General features: G+C 48.1%; 1 protein-coding gene across 4 annotated transcripts in view; it reads right to left on the bottom strand.

The window, feature by feature from the left end:
- osbpl8 (oxysterol binding protein-like 8) overlaps positions 1–22,500 on the bottom strand; it is a 52,863-nt gene that overhangs the window by 18,145 nt on the left and 12,218 nt on the right. For 2 of the 4 annotated variants that reach the window (XM_062997381.1, XM_062997389.1), the window contains exons 2-13: positions 20,737–20,828; positions 20,218–20,254; positions 19,912–20,043; positions 16,402–16,469; positions 14,987–15,067; positions 14,556–14,657; positions 14,226–14,429; positions 13,831–13,915; positions 11,522–11,666; positions 10,904–11,081; positions 10,646–10,830; positions 45–126 (exon numbers count right to left, since the gene is read on the bottom strand). In XM_062997381.1, the coding sequence (XP_062853451.1) occupies positions 45–126; positions 10,646–10,830; positions 10,904–11,081; positions 11,522–11,666; positions 13,831–13,915; positions 14,226–14,429; positions 14,556–14,657; positions 14,987–15,067; positions 16,402–16,469; positions 19,912–20,043; positions 20,218–20,254; positions 20,737–20,781 (1,344 nt within the window). In that variant the 5' untranslated portion in view covers positions 20,782–20,828. Of the gene's footprint in view, positions 1–44; positions 127–10,645; positions 10,831–10,903; positions 11,082–11,443; positions 11,667–13,830; positions 13,916–14,225; positions 14,430–14,555; positions 14,841–14,986; positions 15,068–16,401; positions 16,470–19,911; positions 20,044–20,217; positions 20,255–20,736; positions 20,829–22,500 lie in introns of those variants that run through there. The other 2 variants (XM_062997372.1, XM_062997395.1) reach the window with 2 other exon arrangements.

The following is a 22,500-nucleotide window of genomic DNA, read 5'->3' as shown; positions in this document are numbered from 1 at the left end:
TTTAGTGGTGGGCATGTTCAGGTCTGGTATAGTGAGATCTTTACCTTGGGTTTCTTGTAGAACCCAGAGATGTACCACTTCACCACCTTCTTCATGCGGTCGAAGGCGTTCTCCTCCACAGCAGCTCTGAACAGAGAGAAACCAAACACTGATCAACCCAACCCTCATTAACCCTACCTAACCCTCATCAACCCAACCTAACCCTCATCAACCCATCCCAACCCTCATCAACCCAACCTAACCCTCATCAACTCATCCCAACCCTCATCAACCCATCCCAACCCTCATCAACCCATCCCAACCCTCATCAACCCAACCTAACCCTCATCAACTCATCCCAACCCTCATCAACCCATCCCAACCCTCATCAACCCATCCCAACCCTCATCAACCCAACCTAACCCTCATCAACCCAAACCTGACCCTCATCAACCCAACCCTCATCAACCCAAACCTAACCCTCATCAACCCAACCCTCATCAACCCAACCCAACCCTCATCAACCCAACCTAACCCTCATCAACCCATCCCAACCCTCATCAACCCAACCTAACCCTCATCAACTCATCCCAACCCTCATCAACCCATCCCAACCCTCATCAACCCAACCTAACCCTCATCAACTCATCCCAACCCTCATCAACCCATCCCAACCCTCATCAACCCATCCCAACCCTCATCAACCCATCCCAACCCTCATCAACCCAAACCTGACCCTCATCAACCCAACCCTCATCAACCCAAACCTAACCCTCATCAACCCAACCCTCATCAACCCAACCTAACCCTCATCAACCCAACCCTCATCAACCCATCCCAACCCTCATCAACCCATCCCAACCCTCATCAACCCATCCCAACCCTCATCAACCCAACCCTCATCAACCCATCCCAACCCTCATCAACCCAACCCAACCCTCATCAACCCAACCTAACCCTCATCAACCAATCCCAACCCTCATCAACCCATCCCAACCCTCATCAACCCAACCTAACCCTCATCAACCCATCCCAACCCTCATCAACCCATCCCAACCCTCATCAACCCATCCCTGACCCTCATCAACCCAAACCTGACCCTCATCAACCCAACCCTCATCAACCCAACCTAACCCTCATCAACCCAACGCTCATCAACCCATCCCAACCCTCATCAACCCATCCCAACCCTCATCAACCCAACCCAACCCTCATCAACCCAACCTAACCCTCATCAACCCATCCCAACCCTCATCAACCCAACCTAACCCTCATCAACCCATCCCAACCCTCATCAACCCATCCCAACCCTCATCAACCCATCCCAACCCTCATCAACCCAAACCTGACCCTCATCAACCCAACCCTCATCAACCCAACCCTCATCAACCCAACCTAACCCTCATCAACCCAACGCTCATCAACCCATCCCAACCCTCATCAACCCATCCCAACCCTCATCAACCCATCCCAACCCTCATCAACCCAACCCAACCCTCATCAACCCATCCCAACCCTCATCAACCCAACCCAAATCAACCCAACCTAACCCTCATCAACCCATCCCAACCCTCATCAACCCATCCCAACCCTCATCAACCCAACCCTGATCAACCCAACCCTCATCAACCTAACCCTCATCAACCTAACCCTCATCAACCTAACCCTCATCAACCTAACCCTCATCAACCCAACCCTCATCAACCCAACCCAACCCTCATCAACCCAACCCTCATCAACCTAACCCTCATCAACCCAACCCTCATAAACCCAACCATTATCAACCCAACCCTCATCAACTCAACCCTCATCAACCCAACCCTCATAAACCCAACCATTATCAACCCAACCCTCATCAACCCAACCCTCATTAACCCAACCCTCATCAACCCAACCCTCACCAACCCAACCCAACCCAACCCTCATCAACCCAACCCTCATCAACCCAACCCAAATCAACCCAACCCAACCCTCATCAACCCATCCTTCATCAACACAACCCTCATCAACCCAACCATTATCAACCCAACCCTCATCAACCCAACCCTCATAAACCCAACCATTATCAACCCAACCCTCATCAACCCAACCCTCATAAACCCAACCATTATCAACCCAACCCTCATCAACCCAACCCTCACCAACCCAACCTAACCCTCATCAACCCAACCCTCATCAACCCAACCATTATCAACCCAACCCTCATCAACCCAACCCTCACCAACCCAACCCTCATCAACCCAACCCTCATCAACCCAACCCAAGCCTCATCAACCAAACCCTCATCAACCCAACCCTCATCAACCCAACCCAAGCCTCATCAACCCAACCCTCATCAACCCAACCATTATCAACCCAACCCTCATCAACCTAACCCTCACCAACCCAACCCTCATCAACCCAACCCTCATCAACCCAACCCTCATCAACCCAACCCTCATCAACCCATCCCAACTCTCATCAACCCAACCTAACCCTCATCAACTCATCCCAACCCTCATCAACCCATCCCAACCCTCATCAACCCATCCCAACCCTCATCAACCCAACCTAACCCTCATCAACTCATCCCAACCCTCATCAACCCATCCCAACCCTCATCAACCCATCCCAACCCTCATCAACCCAACCTAACCCTCATCAACCCAAACCTGACCCTCATCAACCCAACCCTCATCAACCCAAACCTAACCCTCATCAACCCAACCCTCATCAACCCAACCCAACCCTCATCAACCCAACCTAACCCTCATCAACCAATCCCAACCCTCATCAACCCAACCTAACCCTCATCAACTCATCCCAACCCTCATCAACCCATCCCAACCCTCATCAACCCATCCCAACCCTCATCAACCCAACCTAACCCTCATCAACTCATCCCAACCCTCATCAACCCATCCCAACCCTCATCAACCCATCCCAACCCTCATCAACCCATCCCAACCCTCATCAACCCAAACCTGACCCTCATCAACCCAACCCTCATCAACCCAAACCTAACCCTCATCAACCCAACCCTCATCAACCCAACCTAACCCTCATCAACCCAACCCTCATCAACCCATCCCAACCCTCATCAACCCATCCCAACCCTCATCAACCCATCCCAACCCTCATCAACCCAACCCTCATCAACCCATCCCAACCCTCATCAACCCAACCCTCATCAACCCAACCCAACCCTCATCAACCCAACCTAACCCTCATCAACCCATCCCAACCCTCATCAACCCATCCCAACCCTCATCAACCCAACCTAACCCTCATCAACCCATCCCAACCCTCATCAACCCATCCCAACCCTCATCAACCCAACCCAACCCTCATCAACCCATCCCAACCCTCATCAACCCAACCCAAATCAACCCAACCTAACCCTCATCAACCCATCCCAACCCTCATCAACCCATCCCAACCCTCATCAACCCAACCCTGATCAACCCAACCCTCATCAACCTAACCCTCATCAACCTAACCCTCATCAACCTAACCCTCATCAACCCAACCCTCATCAACCCATCCTTCATCAACACAACCCTCATCAACCCAACCATTATCAACCCAACCCTCATCAACCCAACCCTCATAAACCCAACCATTATCAACCCAACCCTCATCAACCCAACCCTCACCAACCCAACCTAACCCTCATCAACCCAACCCTCATCAACCCAATCATTATCAACCCAACCCTCATCAACCCAACCCTCACCAACCCAACCCTCATCAACCCAACCCTCATCAACCCAACCCTCATCAACCCAACCCAAGCCTCATCAACCCAACCCTCATCAACCCAACCCAAGCCTCATCAACCCAACCCTCATCAACCCAACCATTATCAACCCAACCCTCATCAACCTAACCCTCACCAACCCAACCCTCATCAACCCAACCCTCATCAACCCAACCCTCATCAACCCAACCCTCATCAACCCATCCCAACTCTCATCAACCCAACCTAACCCTCATCAACTCATCCCAACCCTCATCAACCCATCCCAACCCTCATCAACCCAACCTAACCCTCATCAACTCATCCCAACCCTCATCAACCCATCCCAACCCTCATCAACCCATCCCAACCCTCATCAACCCAACCTAACCCTCATCAACCCAAACCTGACCCTCATCAACCCAACCCTCATCAACCCAAACCTAACCCTCATCAACCCAACCCTCATCAACCCAACCCAACCCTCATCAACCCAACCTAACCCTCATCAACCCATCCCAACCCTCATCAACCCAACCTAACCCTCATCAACTCATCCCAACCCTCATCAACCCATCCCAACCCTCATCAACCCATCCCAACCCTCATCAACCCAACCTAACCCTCATCAACTCATCCCAACCCTCATCAACCCATCCCAACCCTCATCAACCCATCCCAACCCTCATCAACCCATCCCAACCCTCATCAACCCAAACCTGACCCTCATCAACCCAACCCTCATCAACCCAAACCTAACCCTCATCAACCCAACCCTCATCAACCCAACCTAACCCTCATCAACCCAACCCTCATCAACCCATCCCAACCCTCATCAACCCATCCCAACCCTCATCAACCCAACCCTCATCAACCCATCCCAACCCTCATCAACCCAACCCTCATCAACCCAACCCAACCCTCATCAACCCAACCTAACCCTCATCAACCCATCCCAACCCTCATCAACCCATCCCAACCCTCATCAACCCAACCTAACCCTCATCAACCCATCCCAACCCTCATCAACCCATCCCAACCCTCATCAACCCATCCCAACCCTCATCAACCCAAACCTGACCCTCATCAACCCAACCCTCATCAACCCAACCCTCATCAACCCAACCTAACCCTCATCAACCCAACGCTCATCAACCCATCCCAACCCTCATCAACCCATCCCAACCCTCATCAACCCAACCCAACCCTCATCAACCCAACCTAACCCTCATCAACCCATCCCAACCCTCATCAACCCATCCCAACCCTCATCAACCCAACCTAACCCTCATCAACCCATCCCAACCCTCATCAACCCATCCCAACCCTCATCAACCCATCCCAACCCTCATCAACCCATCCCAACCCTCATCAACCCAAACCTGACCCTCATCAACCCAACCCTCATCAACCCAACCCTCATCAACCCAACCTAACCCTCATCAACCCAACGCTCATCAACCCATCCCAACCCTCATCAACCCAACCCAACCCTCATCAACCCATCCCAACCCTCATCAACCCAACCCAAATCAACCCAACCTAACCCTCATCAACCCATCCCAACCCTCATCAACCCATCCCAACCCTCATCAACCCAACCCTGATCAACCCAACCCTCATCAACCTAACCCTCATCAACCTAACCCTCATCAACCTAACCCTCATCAACCCAACCCTCATCAACCCAACCCAACCCTCATCAACCCAACCCTCATCAACCTAACCCTCATCAACCCAACCCTCATAAACCCAACCCTCATCAACCTAACCCTCATAAACCCAACCATTATCAACCCAACCCTCATCAACCCAACCCTCATAAACCCAACCATTATCAACCCAACCCTCATCAACCCAACACTCATTAACCCAACCCTCATCAACCCAACCCTCACCAACCCAACCCAACCCAACCCTCATCAACCCAACCCTCATCAACCCAACCCAACCCTCATCAACCCAACCCAACCCTCATCAACCCATCCTTCATCAACACAACCCTCATCAACCCAACCATTATCAACCCAACCCTCATCAACCCAACCCTCATAAACCCAACCATTATCAACCCAACCCTCATCAACTCAACCCTCATCAACCCAACCCTCATAAACCCAACCATTATCAACCCAACCCTCATCAACCCAACCCTCATTAACCCAACCCTCATCAACCCAACCCTCACCAACCCAACCCAACCCAACCCTCATCAACCCAACCCTCATCAACCCAACCCAACCCTCATCAACCCATCCTTCATCAACACAACCCTCATCAACCCAACCATTATCAACCCAACCCTCATCAACCCAACCCTCATAAACCCAACCATTATCAACCCAACCCTCATCAACCCAACCCTCACCAACCCAACCTAACCCTCATCAACCCAACCCTCATCAACCCAACCATTATCAACCCAACCCTCATCAACCCAACCCTCACCAACCCAACCCTCATCAACCCAACCCTCATCAACCCAACCCTCATCAACCCAACCCAAGCCTCATCAACCCAACCCTCATCAACCCAACCCAAGCCTCATCAACCCAACCCTCATCAACCCAACCATTATCAACCCAACCCTCATCAACCTAACCCTCACCAACCCAACCCTCATCAACCCAACCCTCATCAACCCAACCCTCATCAACCCAACCCTCATCAACCCATCCCAACTCTCATCAACCCAACCTAACCCTCATCAACTCATCCCAACCCTCATCAACCCATCACAACCCTCATCAACCCATCCCAACCCTCATCAACCCAACCTAACCCTCATCAACTCATCCCAACCCTCATCAACCCATCCCAACCCTCATCAACCCATCCCAACCCTCATCAACCCAACCTAACCCTCATCAACCCAAACCTGACCCTCATCAACCCAACCCTCATCAACCCAAACCTAACCCTCATCAACCCAACCCTCATCAACCCAACCCAACCCTCATCAACCCAACCCAAATCAACCCAACCTAACCCTCATCAACCCATCCCAACCCTCATCAACCCATCCCAACCCTCATCAACCCAACCCTGATCAACCCAACCCTCATCAACCTAACCCTCATCAACCCAACCCTCATCAACCCAACCCAACCCTCATCAACCCAACCCTCATCAACCTAACCCTCATCAACCCAACCCTCATAAACCCAACCCTCATCAACCTAACCCTCATAAACCCAACCATTATCAACCCAACCCTCATCAACTCAACCCTCATCAACCCAACCCTCATAAACCCAACCATTATCAACCCAACCCTCATCAACCCAACACTCATTAACCCAACCCTCATCAACCCAACCCTCACCAACCCAACCCAATCCAACCCTCATCAACCCAACCCTCATCAACCCAACCCAACCCTCATCAACCCAACCCAACCCTCATCAACCCATCCTTCATCAACACAACCCTCATCAACCCAACCATTATCAACCCAACCCTCATCAACCCAACCCTCATAAACCCAACCATTATCAACCCAACCCTCATCAACTCAACCCTCATCAACCCAACCATTATCAACCCAACCCTCATCAACCCAACCCTCATTAACCCAACCCTCATCAACCCAACCCTCACCAACCCAACCCAACCCAACCCTCATCAACCCAACCCTCATCAACCCAACCCAACCCTCATCAACCCAACCCAACCCTCATCAACCCATCCTTCATCAACACAACCCTCATCAACCCAACCATTATCAACCCAACCCTCATCAACCCAACCCTCATAAACCCAACCATTATCAACCCAACCCTCATCAACCCAACCCTCACCAACCCAACCTAACCCTCATCAACCCAACCCTCATCAACCCAACCATTATCAACCCAACCCTCATCAACCCAACCCTCACCAACCCAACCCTCATCAACCCAACCCTCATCAACCCAACCCTCATCAACCCAACCCAAGCCTCATCAACCCAACCCTCATCAACCCAACCCAAGCCTCATCAACCCAACCCTCATCAACCCAACCATTATCAACCCAACCCTCATCAACCTAACCCTCACCAACCCAACCCTCATCAACCCAACCCTCATCAACCCAACCCTCATCAACCCAACCCTCATCAACCCATCCCAACTCTCATCAACCCAACCTAACCCTCATCAACTCATCCCAACCCTCATCAACCCATCACAACCCTCATCAACCCATCCCAACCCTCATCAACCCAACCTAACCCTCATCAACTCATCCCAACCCTCATCAACCCATCCCAACCCTCATCAACCCATCCCAACCCTCATCAACCCAACCCAACCCTCATCAACCCAAACCTGACCCTCATCAACCCAACCCTCATCAACCCAAACCTAACCCTCATCAACCCAACCCTCATCAACCCAACCCTCATCAACCCAACCCAACCCTCATCAACCCAACCTAACCCTCATCAACCCATCCCAACCCTCATCAACCCAACCTAACCCTCATCAACTCATCCCAACCCTCATCAACCCATCCCAACCCTCATCAACCCATCCCAACCCTCATCAACCCAACCTAACCCTCATCAACTCATCCCAACCCTCATCAACCCATCCCAACCCTCATCAACCCATCCCAACCCTCATCAACCCATCCCAACCCTCATCAACCCAAACCTGACCCTCATCAACCCAACCCTCATCAACCCAAACCTAACCCTCATCAACCCAACCCTCATCAACCCAACCTAACCCTCATCAACCCAACCCTCATCAACCCATCCCAACCCTCATCAACCCATCCCAACCCTCATCAACCCATCCCAACCCTCATCAACCCAACCCTCATCAACCCATCCCAACCCTCATCAACCCAACCCTCATCAACCCAACCCAACCCTCATCAACCCAACCTAACCCTCATCAACCCATCCCAACCCTCATCAACCCATCCCAACCCTCATCAACCCAACCTAACCCTCATCAACCCATCCCAACCCTCATCAACCCATCCCAACCCTCATCAACCCATCCCAACCCTCATCAACCCATCCCTGACCCTCATCAACCCAAACCTGACCCTCATCAACCCAACCCTCATCAACCCAACCTAACCCTCATCAACCCAACGCTCATCAACCCATCCCAACCCTCATCAACCCATCCCAACCCTCATCAACCCAACCCAACCCTCATCAACCCAACCTAACCCTCATCAACCCATCCCAACCCTCATCAACCCATCCCAACCCTCATCAACCCAACCTAACCCTCATCAACCCATCCCAACCCTCATCAACCCATCCCAACCCTCATCAACCCATCCCAACCCTCATCAACCCATCCCAACCCTCATCAACCCAAACCTGACCCTCATCAACCCAACCCTCATCAACCCAACCCTCATCAACCCAACCTAACCCTCATCAACCCAACGCTCATCAACCCATCCCAACCCTCATCAACCCAACCCAACCCTCATCAACCCATCCCAACCCTCATCAACCCAACCCAAATCAACCCAACCTAACCCTCATCAACCCATCCCAACCCTCATCAACCCATCCCAACCCTCATCAACCCAACCCTGATCAACCCAACCCTCATCAACCTAACCCTCATCAACCTAACCCTCATCAACCTAACCCTCATCAACCCAACCCTCATCAACCCAACCCAACCCTCATCAACCCAACCCTCATCAACCTAACCCTCATCAACCCAACCCTCATAAACCCAACCCTCATCAACCTAAACCTCATAAACCCAACCATTATCAACCCAACCCTCATCAACTCAACCCTCATCAACCCAACCCTCATAAACCCAACCATTATCAACCCAACCCTCATCAACCCAACCCTCATTAACCCAACCCTCATCAACCCAACCCTCACCAACCCAACCCAACCCAACCCTCATCAACCCAACCCTCATCAACCCAACCCAACCCTCATCAACCCAACCTAACCCTCATCAACCCATCCTTCATCAACACAACCCTCATCAACCCAACCATTATCAACCCAACCCTCATCAACCCAACCCTCATAAACCCAACCATTATCAACCCAACCCTCATCAACCCAACCCTCATAAACCCAACCATTATCAACCCAACCCTCATCAACCCAACCCAACCTTCATCAACCCAACCCTCATCAACCCAACCCTCACCAACCCAACCTAACCCTCATCAACCCAACCCTCATCAACCCAACCATTATCAACCCAACCCTCATCAACCCAACCCTCACCAACCCAACCCTCATCAACCCAACCCTCATCAACCCAACCCTCATCAACCCAACCCAAGCCTCATCAACCCAACCCTCATCAACCCAACCATTATCAACCCAACCCTCATCAACCTAACCCTCATCAACCCAAGCCTCATCAACCCAACCCTCATCAACCCAACCATTATCAACCCAACCCTCATCAACCTAACCCTCACCAACCCAACCCTCATCAACCCAACCCTCATCAACCCAACCCTCATCAACCCAACCCAACCCTCATCAACCCAACCCTCATCAACCCAACCCTCATCAACCCAACCCAACCCTCATCAACCCAACCCTCATCAACCCAACCCAAGCCTTATCAACCCAACCCTCATCAACCCAACCCAAGCCTTATCAACCCAACCCTCATCAACCCAACCCAACCCTCACCAACCCAACCCTCATCAACCCAACCCTCATCAACCCAACCCAAGCCTCATCAACCCAACCCTCATCAACCCAACCCTCATCAACCCAACCCAAGCCTTATCAACCCAACCCTCATCAACCCAACCCTCATCAACCCAACCCTCATCAACCCAACCCAAGCCTCATCAACCCAACCCTCATCAACCCAACCCAAGCCTCATCAACCCAACCTTACCTTTATTAACCCCAAACAAACCTTTATTTACCCAGCCTCATCCATACCAACTCATATTAACTAACCCAACCCAACCTCAGGTGTATCTCTGACTCACTCAGACAGGAAGTCAGCGTGGTAGTAGTAATCGGACAGTTTATCCAGGAAGGACCTGGGCTCCAGGATGAACGTAGGCAGAACCACTTTGGACAGATCCATTCCAGGTCGAACCTGCTTCACCAGAGTCCAGATCAAGGACTTGTTCTCCTCAGAGACGGTCTCAGTCTGAGCCGCTTCACCCGCCTGCACACGGACACCAAACCCAGTAAGATTTATAATAACTAACCCCACACCCCCCATCAGCACCAGCACGTACCTCCCCCAGCTCCTCGGGGCTCTGCTCCATGTACAGGGTCTCCCTCAGAGCATCCTGGTCCAGGTCAGCGTACGAGTCCTCCTGTCTCTCACTGGTGTCACTGTCACTGTCCTCACTCTTCTCCCACTCGTCCTGCTCCAGCTCCCGGTCAGACTCGTCCTTAAACTGGTCACCTTCACTGGAAACACCCACAGCACTGGTTTACTGCTTTACTCCACATCACCACCACACTCTTTACTGGTTTAGTCTCAGTCTTCATCAGAGTCTAGCTCTCAGGGTCTGGGGTCCAAGACTAGATCTTAAAGTTTATACCCCCTGATTAAAACCAAGGCAGATGATCAGTGGTTAGGAGACCTGACCAGTAATCAGAACATTGCCGGTTCAAGACCCACCACCAGGTTGTCACTGTGCCCTGAGGTCAAAGTCTAGGTCTTAAGGTATTTGCTCTTGTTCTTGATCTGTGTGTGTGTGTGTGTGTGTGTATGTGTGTGTGTGTGTGTGTGTGTGTGTGTATGTTTGTGTGTGTGTGTGTGTACGTACTGAAGGTTGTGAGTTCTCAGCAGGGTGTAGAAGTTGATGTGTGTGTGTGTGTGTGTGTGTGTGTGTGTGTGTACGTACTGAAGGTTGTGAGTTCTCAGCAGGGTGTAGAAGTTGATGTGTGTGTGTTCTGATGTCGGTTCCTCTTTCCCCTCCCGGATCATCGTCCTCTTCAGCAGACTCGAGCACTTCAGAGCGAGTTCAAGAGCGTCCATCCAGCATCGACCTACACACACACACACACACACACACACACACACACACACACACACACACACACACACACACCATACACACGTGTTTAAGTGTGTGAATGTGTACAGGTGTGTGTATACCGAAGTGTGTACAGATGTGTGTGTACATGAGTGTGTATACAGGTGTGTGTGTATACAGGTGTGTGTGTATACAAGTGTGTGTATACAGGTGAATGTTTATATACAGGTGTGTGTGTATACAGGTGTATGTTTATATACAGGTGTGTGTGTATACAGGTGTATGTTTATATACAAGTGTGTGTGTATACAGGTGTGTGTATACAGGTGTGTGTGTATACAGGTGTATGTTTATATACAAGTGTGTGTGTATACAGGTGTATGTTTATATACAGGTGTGTGTGTATACAGGTGAATGTTTATATACAGGTGTGTGTGTATACAGGTGCATGTTTATATACAGGTGTGAGTGTGTATACAGGTGTATGTTTATATACAGGTGTGTGTGTATACAGGTGTATGTTTATATACAGGTGTGTGTGTATACAGGTGTATGTTTATATACAGGTGTGTGTGTATACAGGTGTATGTTTATATACAGGTGTGTGTGTATACAGGTGTATGTTTATATACAGGTGTGTGTGTATACAGGTGTGTGTATACAGGTGTATGTTTATATACAAGTGTGTGTGTATACAGGTGTGTGTATACAGGTGTATGTTTATATACAGGTGTGTGTGTATACAGGTGTATGTTTATATACAGGTGTGTGTGTATACAGGTGTATGTTTATATACAGGTGTGTGTGTATACAGGTGAATGTTTATATACAGGTGTGTGTGTATACAGGTGCATGTTTATATACAGGTGTGAGTGTGTATACAGGTGTATGTTTATATACAGGTGTGTGTGTATACAGGTGTATGTTTATATACAGGTGTGTGTGTATACAGGTGTATGTTTATATACAGGTGTGTGTGTATACAGGTGTATGTTTATATACAGGTGTGTGTGTATACAGGTGTATGTTTATATACAGGTGTGTGTGTATACAGGTGTATGTTTATATACAGGTGTGTGTGTATAAAGGTGTATGTTTATATACAGGTGTGTGTGTATGAAGGTGTATGTTTATATACAGGTGTGTGTGTATACAGGTGCATGTTTGTATACAGGTGTGTGTGTATACAGGTGTATGTTTATATACAGGTGTGTGTGTGTATACAGGTGTATGTTTATATACAGGTGTGTGTGTATACAAGTGTATGTTTATATACAGGTGTGTGTGTATACAGGTGTGTGTGTGTATACAGGTGTATGTTTATATACAGGTGTGTGTGTATACAGGTGTGTATGTTTATATACAAGTGTGTGTGTATACAGGTGTATGTTTATATACAGGTGTGTGTGTGTGTGTATACAGGTGTATGTTTATATACAGGTGTGTGTGTATACAGGTGTATGTTTATATACAGGTGTTTGTGTGTGTGTATACAGGTGTATGTTTATATACAGGTGTGTGTGTATACAGGTGTATGTTTATATACAGGTGTGTGTGTGTGTATACAGGTGTATGTTTATATACAGGTGTGTGTGTGTGTGTATACAGGTGTATGTTTATATACAGGTGTGTGTGTATACAGGTGTATGTTTATATACAGGTGTGTGTGTGTATACAGGTGTATGTTTATATACAGGTGTGTGTGTGTGTATACAGGTGTATGTGTGTGTATACAGGTGTGTGTGTGTATACAGGTGTATGTTTATGTACAGGTGTGTGTGTATATACAGGTGTGTGTATATACAGGTGTGTGTGTATACAGGTGCATGTTTATATACAGGTGTGTGTGTATATACAGGTGTGTGTATATACAGGTGTGTGTGTGTGTATACAGGTGCATGTTTATATACAGGTGTATGTGTGTGTATACAGGTGTGTGTGTGTGTGTGTACAGGTGTGTGTGTATACAGGTGTGTGTGTGTATACAGGTGTGTGTGTATACAGGTGTGTGTATACAGGTGTGTGTATATACAGGTGTGTGTGTGTGTATACAGGTGCATGTTTATATACAGGTGTATGTGTGTGTGTACAGGTGTGTGTGTATACAGGTGTGTGTGTATACAGGTGTGTGTGTGTATACAGGTGTGTGTACAGGTGTGTTTGGTTACTAAGGTTACCGTCAGACTCTGATGCAGCGCGGAATATGAGGTGGCTGCTGGGTAACGGCTGAGTGATGGAACCAACCGTCTCCCCTTTAGGACCCTAACACACACACACACACACACACACACACACACACACACACCCACAGTCAGTGGTGGACCAAAGCTGATCAACATGCATTAACAATGCAGTGAAAAAGTATTTACCCCCTCAAACCCCCCCCACCTGTGAGTTTGATTAGCTGGGTGAGTACCATGGTTCTGATAGCAGTTATTAAGGTTTAGATTATTTATCTGTGTTTCTCATGACCTGATCACCGATGATTCTGTTGTTCCTCAGATCTCACGTTCAGTCTAAAGATCTAAAATCATCTCTAAACCTTGAGAGGAACCCGACCACGTGATGGTACCTTGATGGCCCAGATGGACTGCTCCAGCGGGTGGAAGAGTTTGAAGCAGAAGCCGTTTTTTTTGGACGGCCGCTCGATGAGTTCGCACGCGCTCAGTAGCAGCGTCCCCACCCACTGATCGATCTTCTGAGTCTTATAGATCAGCAGCACACCGGGTTTCAGCACACACCACAGCTTGGTCCAGCTCTTCAGAGAGCCGCGGATCTGCACACACACACACACACACAGAGTCAGCATCTCCAAAAGTTCTGATCCAAGTTACACACACACACACACACACACACAGACACACAGAGACACACACACACACACACACACACACACACACACCTTCAGCCAGTCAGACATGACGATGACTGATGGATCAGTGATGGTGCTCAGCAGCTCTTTGGTTGCTCGTTTCTTCTCCTCTCTGTAGTTCTTCTTCTGAACCTGCACACACACACAAACGTTCACATCATCAAACTCTCCATCGGTTCTCCATCGGTTCTCCGGTCTCCATCATCTCAGTTGCAGATGATGGACGCGAGTCATGAAGGACTAGAGGAGGAACCGAGGAACAGACGGTCTGAGGAACACGTCTCTACAGGATCAGGAGAAAGGTGTAAGGATGGAGGAAACAGGGAGTATGGAACGAGGAGGCAGTAGGTTGAGAACATGAGAGAGAACGTAGGGGATGGAGGTGGAGGTACAGAATGGGGGAGGAAGGGACAGACCACAGAACGAGGGGGGGGGTGGGGGGTAGAACCAAACCTTCTAACCTTGAGCGACTCTTTCTTAGTGAGTTTGTTGGCCGGAGACGGAGCGTCTTTATCTGATCCATTATAGAGCTTCGACTCAGACTGAGAATTACACACACACACATCATTCACACACACACATCATTCACACACACACACATCATACACATCATACACACACACACACACACACACACACACATCATTCACACACACACATCATACACATCATACACACACACACATCATACACATCATTCACACACAGACACCATCACACACACACATCATACACATCATTCACACACAGACATCATACACACCATACACACCATACACACACACACACACCATACACACACACACACATCATACACACATCATTCACACACACAGAGACATCATACACACATTACACACACACACACAGACAGCATTCAAACACACACACACACACACACACACACACACACACACACACACACACACACCATACACACACATTACACACAAACACACAGACAGCATTCAAACACACACACACATCATACACGCACATCATACACACACACCATATTTTTAGTACGTTTGTGTGTAGTACAGTAGTGTGTAGTACGATAGTGTGTAGTATGTGTGTGTAGTATGATAGTGTGTATTTGAATGTGTGTAGTACAGTAGTGTGTAGAATGGTAGTGTAGTTGTGTGTACTACGGTAGTGTGTAGTACAGTAGTGTGTAGTAGTATAGTAGTGTGTAGTACACAGTAGTGTGTATTTGATTGTGTAGTATAGTAGTGTGTATTTGATTGTGTGTAGTATATAGTAGTGTGTATTTGATTGTGTGTAGTATAGTAGTGTGTAGTACAGTAGTGTGTAGTACACAGTAGTGTGTATTTGATTGTGTGTAGTACACAGTAGTGTGTATTTGATTGTGTGTAGTATAGTAGTGTGTATTTGATTGTGTGTAGTACACAGTAGTGTGTATTTGATTGTGTGTAGTACACAGTAGTGTGTATTTGATTGTGTGTAGTACAGTAGTGTGTATTTGATTGTGTGTAGTACAGTAGTGTGTATTTGATTGTGTGTAGTACAGTAGTGTGTATTTGATTGTGTGTAGTACACAGTAGTGTGTATTTGATTGTGTGTAGTACAGTAGTGTGTATTTGATTGTGTGTAGTACAGTAGTGTGTATTTGATTGTGTGTAGTACAGTAGTGTGTATTTGATTGTGTGTAGTATAGTAGTGTGTATTTGATTGTGTGTAGTATAGTAGTGTGTAGTACTGTAGTGTGTAGTACTGTAGTGTGTAGTATGATAGTGTGTAGTATGATAGTGAGTAGTATGATAGTGTGTAGTATGATAGTGTGTAGTATGATAGTGAGTAGTATGATAGTGTGTAGTATGATAGTGTGTACTATCAGTGTGTGTTTGTGTGTTACCTTGCTTTTAGATATGGAGATGGATGAATCGTCCTTCAGAGTTGCCGTGTCCTCCCTCCGGTCAAATCCTACACACACACACACACACACACACACACACACACACACGCTGAAGTTTAATAACCCCGTGGACCCGGTGGACGATGGGCGGTGTGGAATGAGCAGGAGCTGGAACCTCAGAATGAGGAACCTGAACACATTTCAATAATATCAGGGACTGTAGATCATTCTGCACCTAAAGAACCAACAACAGCCTCCAATTCCCTCATCATCATCATTAGGTGGGCGGAGTCTAACACAGACAGAGGGGTGGAGTCTCACCCCTACAGAGGGGCGGAGTTTACCATTAGAGCGGTTGTTGTTACCTGTGAGGCTGAACGAGGCGTTGCGGACGAGTTTCCGTCCGTCAGGATGAACGAAGCCGGTTCCTCCACATACGGAGAATCGCCGGCGGCCCACGGTTTCCTCTTCCTGCATCGTGAGAAGGGCGGAGTCTCACAGGGAGTGGGGGGCGGAGTCTCACAGGGAGTGAGGGGCGGAGTCTTACAGTGATTGAGGGGCGGAGTTTAGCATATAAACGCACTCACACACAATCAGGTCTACTCTAAACACAAACATACAGACCGTTACTACCAACCCTCCGGACCCCACTGTTCTATATGTCACTTCCTCTGGGGCCACCGTTGGGCCCCTGAGCAAGGCCCCTAACCCTCAGCTGATAACTGTCACAGTTATAAACGGCTTTGAACTAAAGTATCTACAAAATTCTATACATTAAATTTTATTTGATTCACTATTCACTGAGTCATTCTGTTCGTATACAGCATCATTACATCAGATCTAATAGTGAATCAGTTCCAAATGATTCAGTTAAAATGAATCAGTTCAAAATGAATCAGTACTCAGTATCACAGCAATAAAGTGAATCAGTATGAAGTGACACACACACACAGTAGTACTGTACACACACACACACCTACACACACAGTACCTGCTGTACACACACACACACACCTACACACACAGTACTGCTGTACACACACACACACACACCTACACACACAGTACCTGCTGTACACACACACACACACCTACACACACAGTACTACTGTACACACACACACACCTACACACACAGTACCTGCTGTACACACACACACACACCTACACACACAGTACTACTGTACACACACACACACACACCTATAGTACTGTACACACACACACACACACACACACACACACACACACCCACCTACACACACAGTAGTACTGTACACACACACCTATAGTACTGTACACACACCTACACACACAGTACTACTGTACACACACACACACACACACACACCCCCACCTACACACACAGTAGTACTGTACACACACACCTATAGTACTGTACACACACACACACACACACACACACACACACACACACACACACACCCACACCCCCACCTACACACAGTAGTACTGTACAGACACACCTATAGTACTGTACACACACCTACACACACAGTACTACTGTACACACACACACACACAGTACTACTGTACACACACCTACACACACAGTAGTACTGTACACACACACCTATAGTACTGTACACACACCTACACACACAGTACTACTGTACACACACACACACACACACACACACCCCCACCTACACACACAGTAGTACTGTACACACACACCTATAGTACTGTACACACACACACACACACACACACACACACACACACACCCACACCCCCACCTACACACAGTAGTACTGTACAGACACACCTATAGTACTGTACACACACCTACACACACAGTACTACTGTACACACACACACACACAGTACTACTGTACACACACCTACACACACAGTACTACTGTACACACACACACACACACACCCCCACCTACACACACAGTAGTACTGTACACACACACCTATAGTACTGTACACACACCTACACACACAGTACTACTGTACACACACACACACACACCCCCACCTACACACACAGTAGTACTGTACACACACACCTATAGTACTGTACACACACCTACACACACAGTACTACTGTACACACACACACACACACACACACCCACACCCCCACCTACACACAGTAGTACTGTACAGACACACCTATAGTACTGTACACACACCTACACACACAGTACTACTGTACACACACACACCCCCACCTACACACACAGTAGTACTGTACACACACACCTATAGTACTGTACACACACCTACACACACAGTACTACTGTACACACACACACACACACACCCACACCCCCACCTACACACAGTAGTACTGTACAGACACACCTATAGTACTGTACACACACCTACACACACAGTACTACTGTACACACACACACACACACACACACACCCACACCCCCACCTACACACAGTAGTACTGTACAGACACACCTATAGTACTGTACACACACAGTACTACTGTACATACACACACACACACACACACACCCACCTACACACACAGTAGTACTGTACACACACCTATAGTACTGTACACACACCTACACACACAGTACTACTGTACACACACACACACCTACACTCAGTAGTACTGTACACACACACACACCTACACACACAGTACTACTGTACACACACACACACACACACACACCTACACACACAGTACTACTGTACACACACACACACACACACACACACCTACACACACAGTAGTACTGTACACACACACCTATAGTACTGTACACACACCTACACACACAGTACTACTGTACACACACACACCTACACACACAGTAGTACTGTACACACACACCTATAGTACTGTACACACACCTACACACAGTACTACTGTACACACACACACCTACACACACAGTAGTACTGTACACATACACCTATAGTACTGTACACACACCTACACACACAGTACTACTGTACACACACACACTCAGTACTACTGTACACACACACACACAGTGCTACTGTACACACACACACACACCTACACACAGCAGTACTCCACACACACACCTATATAGTACTGTACACACACACACACACACACACACACACTACTGTACTTGCCGAATGTGCGGTGGACTATTACACTTGATATGAAACACACACACACTGTTATATCCTAACACACACACTCTCCTCTGTGATTGGCTGAGACTGCCGGTCTGTCAGTGAGAAGCTCTGTGATTGGTGGAGAGGAGCAGCTGATGGTTCTGATCAGATCTAATCCTGTAATCCTGTAAGATCCTGACCCAGACCCCCCCCCTACCACCCCGTCAGCCTGTTACAGTGACAGCAGTATGGGGAAGGCCCTTTCCTGTAGAGAGTCCTGATCTACACTGAACACTGCTGGGATGAATGGGAATGTTAGCTGTGAGCTGTGCTCCTCAGGGGTGGGGTAGTGGGGGAGGGGCAGTATGTCGTTAGTGCACGGTGAGCTGTGTGGTTACTATGGTGACGCGCGTGTTCTCTTACCGTAGCCGGCGGTGGATCCGGGGCTCAGGGTGCCGCCGGTGATCAGGTCCTTGTTGTGTGGGTGAAGCCCCGCCTCCTTTTTCATCCTCACCGGAGTCAGAAGGCTGGCATCGTCACCGGAGGCCACGCCCACTGCAGCACAGAGGTACGTATTTATTATTATAATACAGTGTGAGACGACTAGGAAGTCACATGATCCAACATCTAAAACATACACCCCGAGGAACAAAGCACCTCCACACCATCCCACCACCACCAGTCATGTTTTTCATGAGGTGAGTGAGGTCTGTGAAGTTCAGAGCTTACCTGAGGGTGCAGGATGTTCTCTGTTCTCCACATGATGCTACACACACACACACACACACACACACACAATGAGAGTTAAATGAAATATTTATAAATATTTACCACAGAAAGTCCAACACACACACTAGAACTCTAAATTCTGGTTTCATCTGACTATAGAACTCCGTGGATCCACTTAAACTCCAGTAGTGTTGAACACCAGTAGCGTTGAACTCCAGGAGCTTTATGGTTATGGTTAGAAGTTATTTCCAAATAATCACTTAGCACAGAGGTGGCGTCTGATGGGGGGTTTTGATTTTTTTCTTGTGGATTTTTGCCTCTCTAACAGTCCTCCACACTGAGCACAATAATCACGGCTCCTCGCCCAGCTCATTAGAACAACTAAACATTTACAGGTGAGTTACAGGTGAGTTACAGGTGTGTAGTATTCACTGAATTATAAACGTCATCACACTTCCATGCAATGATTAATGATTAAGCATGAGTGAGTGAATATAAATGATTAAATGAGTTACTTACGTGAGTTCTGTCCGGGTCTCCCTGTGTATCACTGGTTGAGTCCATGTGTCCCCAAACACCCGCGTGTTACTGCAGCTCAGATATTAGCATGTCTGCGCACACACACACACACACGCGCACACACACACACACGTTAGTAAGATAAACTACAGCATGTAAAACTCCAGGATACAATAAACAGAACAAACAACCAGAGAACCAGAGATACAGGGGGTCAACAGAGGAGCATCCGGATACGGGATTCAAACCCATCCAGCACCACAAGAGTGTGACCTCACAGTGTCACCTTCTGGTGTTACCTCACAGTGTGACCTCATAGTGTTACATTATAGTGTGACCTTATGGTGTAACCTAAGAGTGTGACCTCACAGTGTTACCTCATGGTGTTATCTTATAGTGTGACCTCAGTGTGACCTCATAGTGTAACCTGACAGTGTGACCTCATAGTGTTACCTCACAGTGTGACCTCATAGTGTTACCTCATGGTGTTATCTTATAGTTTGACCTCACAGTGTAACCTGACAGTGTGACCTCACAGTGTTACTTCATGGTGTTATCTTATAGTGTGACCTCACAGTGTGACCTCATAGTGTGACCTGACAGTGTGACCTCATAGTGTTACCACATGGTGTTATCTTAAAGTGTGACCTCACAGTGTAACCTGACAGTGTGACCTCACAGTGTTACTTCATGGTGTTATCTTATAGTGTGACCTCACAGTGTAACCTGACAGTGTGACCTCGCAGTGTTACCTCATGGTGTTATCTTATAGTGTGACCTCACAGTGTGACCTCATAGTGTTACCTCACAGTGTGACCTCATAGTGTTACCTCACAGTGTGACCTCATAGTGTTACCTGACAGTATGACCTCATAGTGTTACCACATGGTGTTATCTTATAGTGTGACCTCACAGTGTGACCTCATAGTGTTACCTCACATTGTGACCTCATAGCGTAACCTCATAGTGTGACCTCACAGTGTAACCTTACAGTGTGACCTCACAGTGTAACCTGACAGTGTGACCTCACAGTGTAACCTCACAGTGTAACCTGACAGTGTGACCTCTCAGTGTGACCTCATAGTGTGACCTCACAGTGTAACCTCTCAGTGTTACCTCATGATGTTATCTTATAGTGTGACCTCATAGTGTGACCTCATAGTGTGACCTCATGATGTGTTCGCAGTGTGACTTCATAGTGTAACAGAAATTTAAGGAACTAAAGTACCAGACTGTGGAACAGAGAGGAGAAACACGAGTAAAAATCCAGCAGCTCCAACCTGAAAAGAGGGCAACGCCCAAACAAAGAGCAGCTACAGGTACCTCAGTCGCCATGGCAACCACAGACATCTCAAAAGCTAAAGCAACGACAACTACAGATAGCTTATGCTAATACCACGTCCTGGCTCAGATTCTCCTTCTTCCACCAGCGCCTGATGCCCGGGCGGAGCCTCTCAGACGGGTACAACCAGCGCTCCCATCAGCCTGGAGTAAAGCTCAGACGCTTGAAGCTCAGACGTTTTCTCACAGCGGTGATGTCACCGAGACACCAATGCAAACACAATGCAAACTGTAGCTGTGATGCTACATGCTAACGCTAAACACACACACACACACTGACTCACCTGAGAAACGTTCTCCACCCGCTCCATCTAACCACCACACCTCTACCTGCAGGGCATTGTGGGTACATTTACATTTTCGACATTTAGCGGACGCTTTTATCCAAAATGACTTACAGTACTGTGACAGTGTACAGTCTGA

The sequence above is a fragment of the Trichomycterus rosablanca genome, chromosome 1 (genome assembly GCF_030014385.1).
Source record: "Trichomycterus rosablanca isolate fTriRos1 chromosome 1, fTriRos1.hap1, whole genome shotgun sequence".
NCBI lineage: Eukaryota > Metazoa > Chordata > Actinopteri > Siluriformes > Trichomycteridae > Trichomycterus > Trichomycterus rosablanca.
This window is presented reverse-complemented; position numbering and strand designations above follow the sequence as displayed.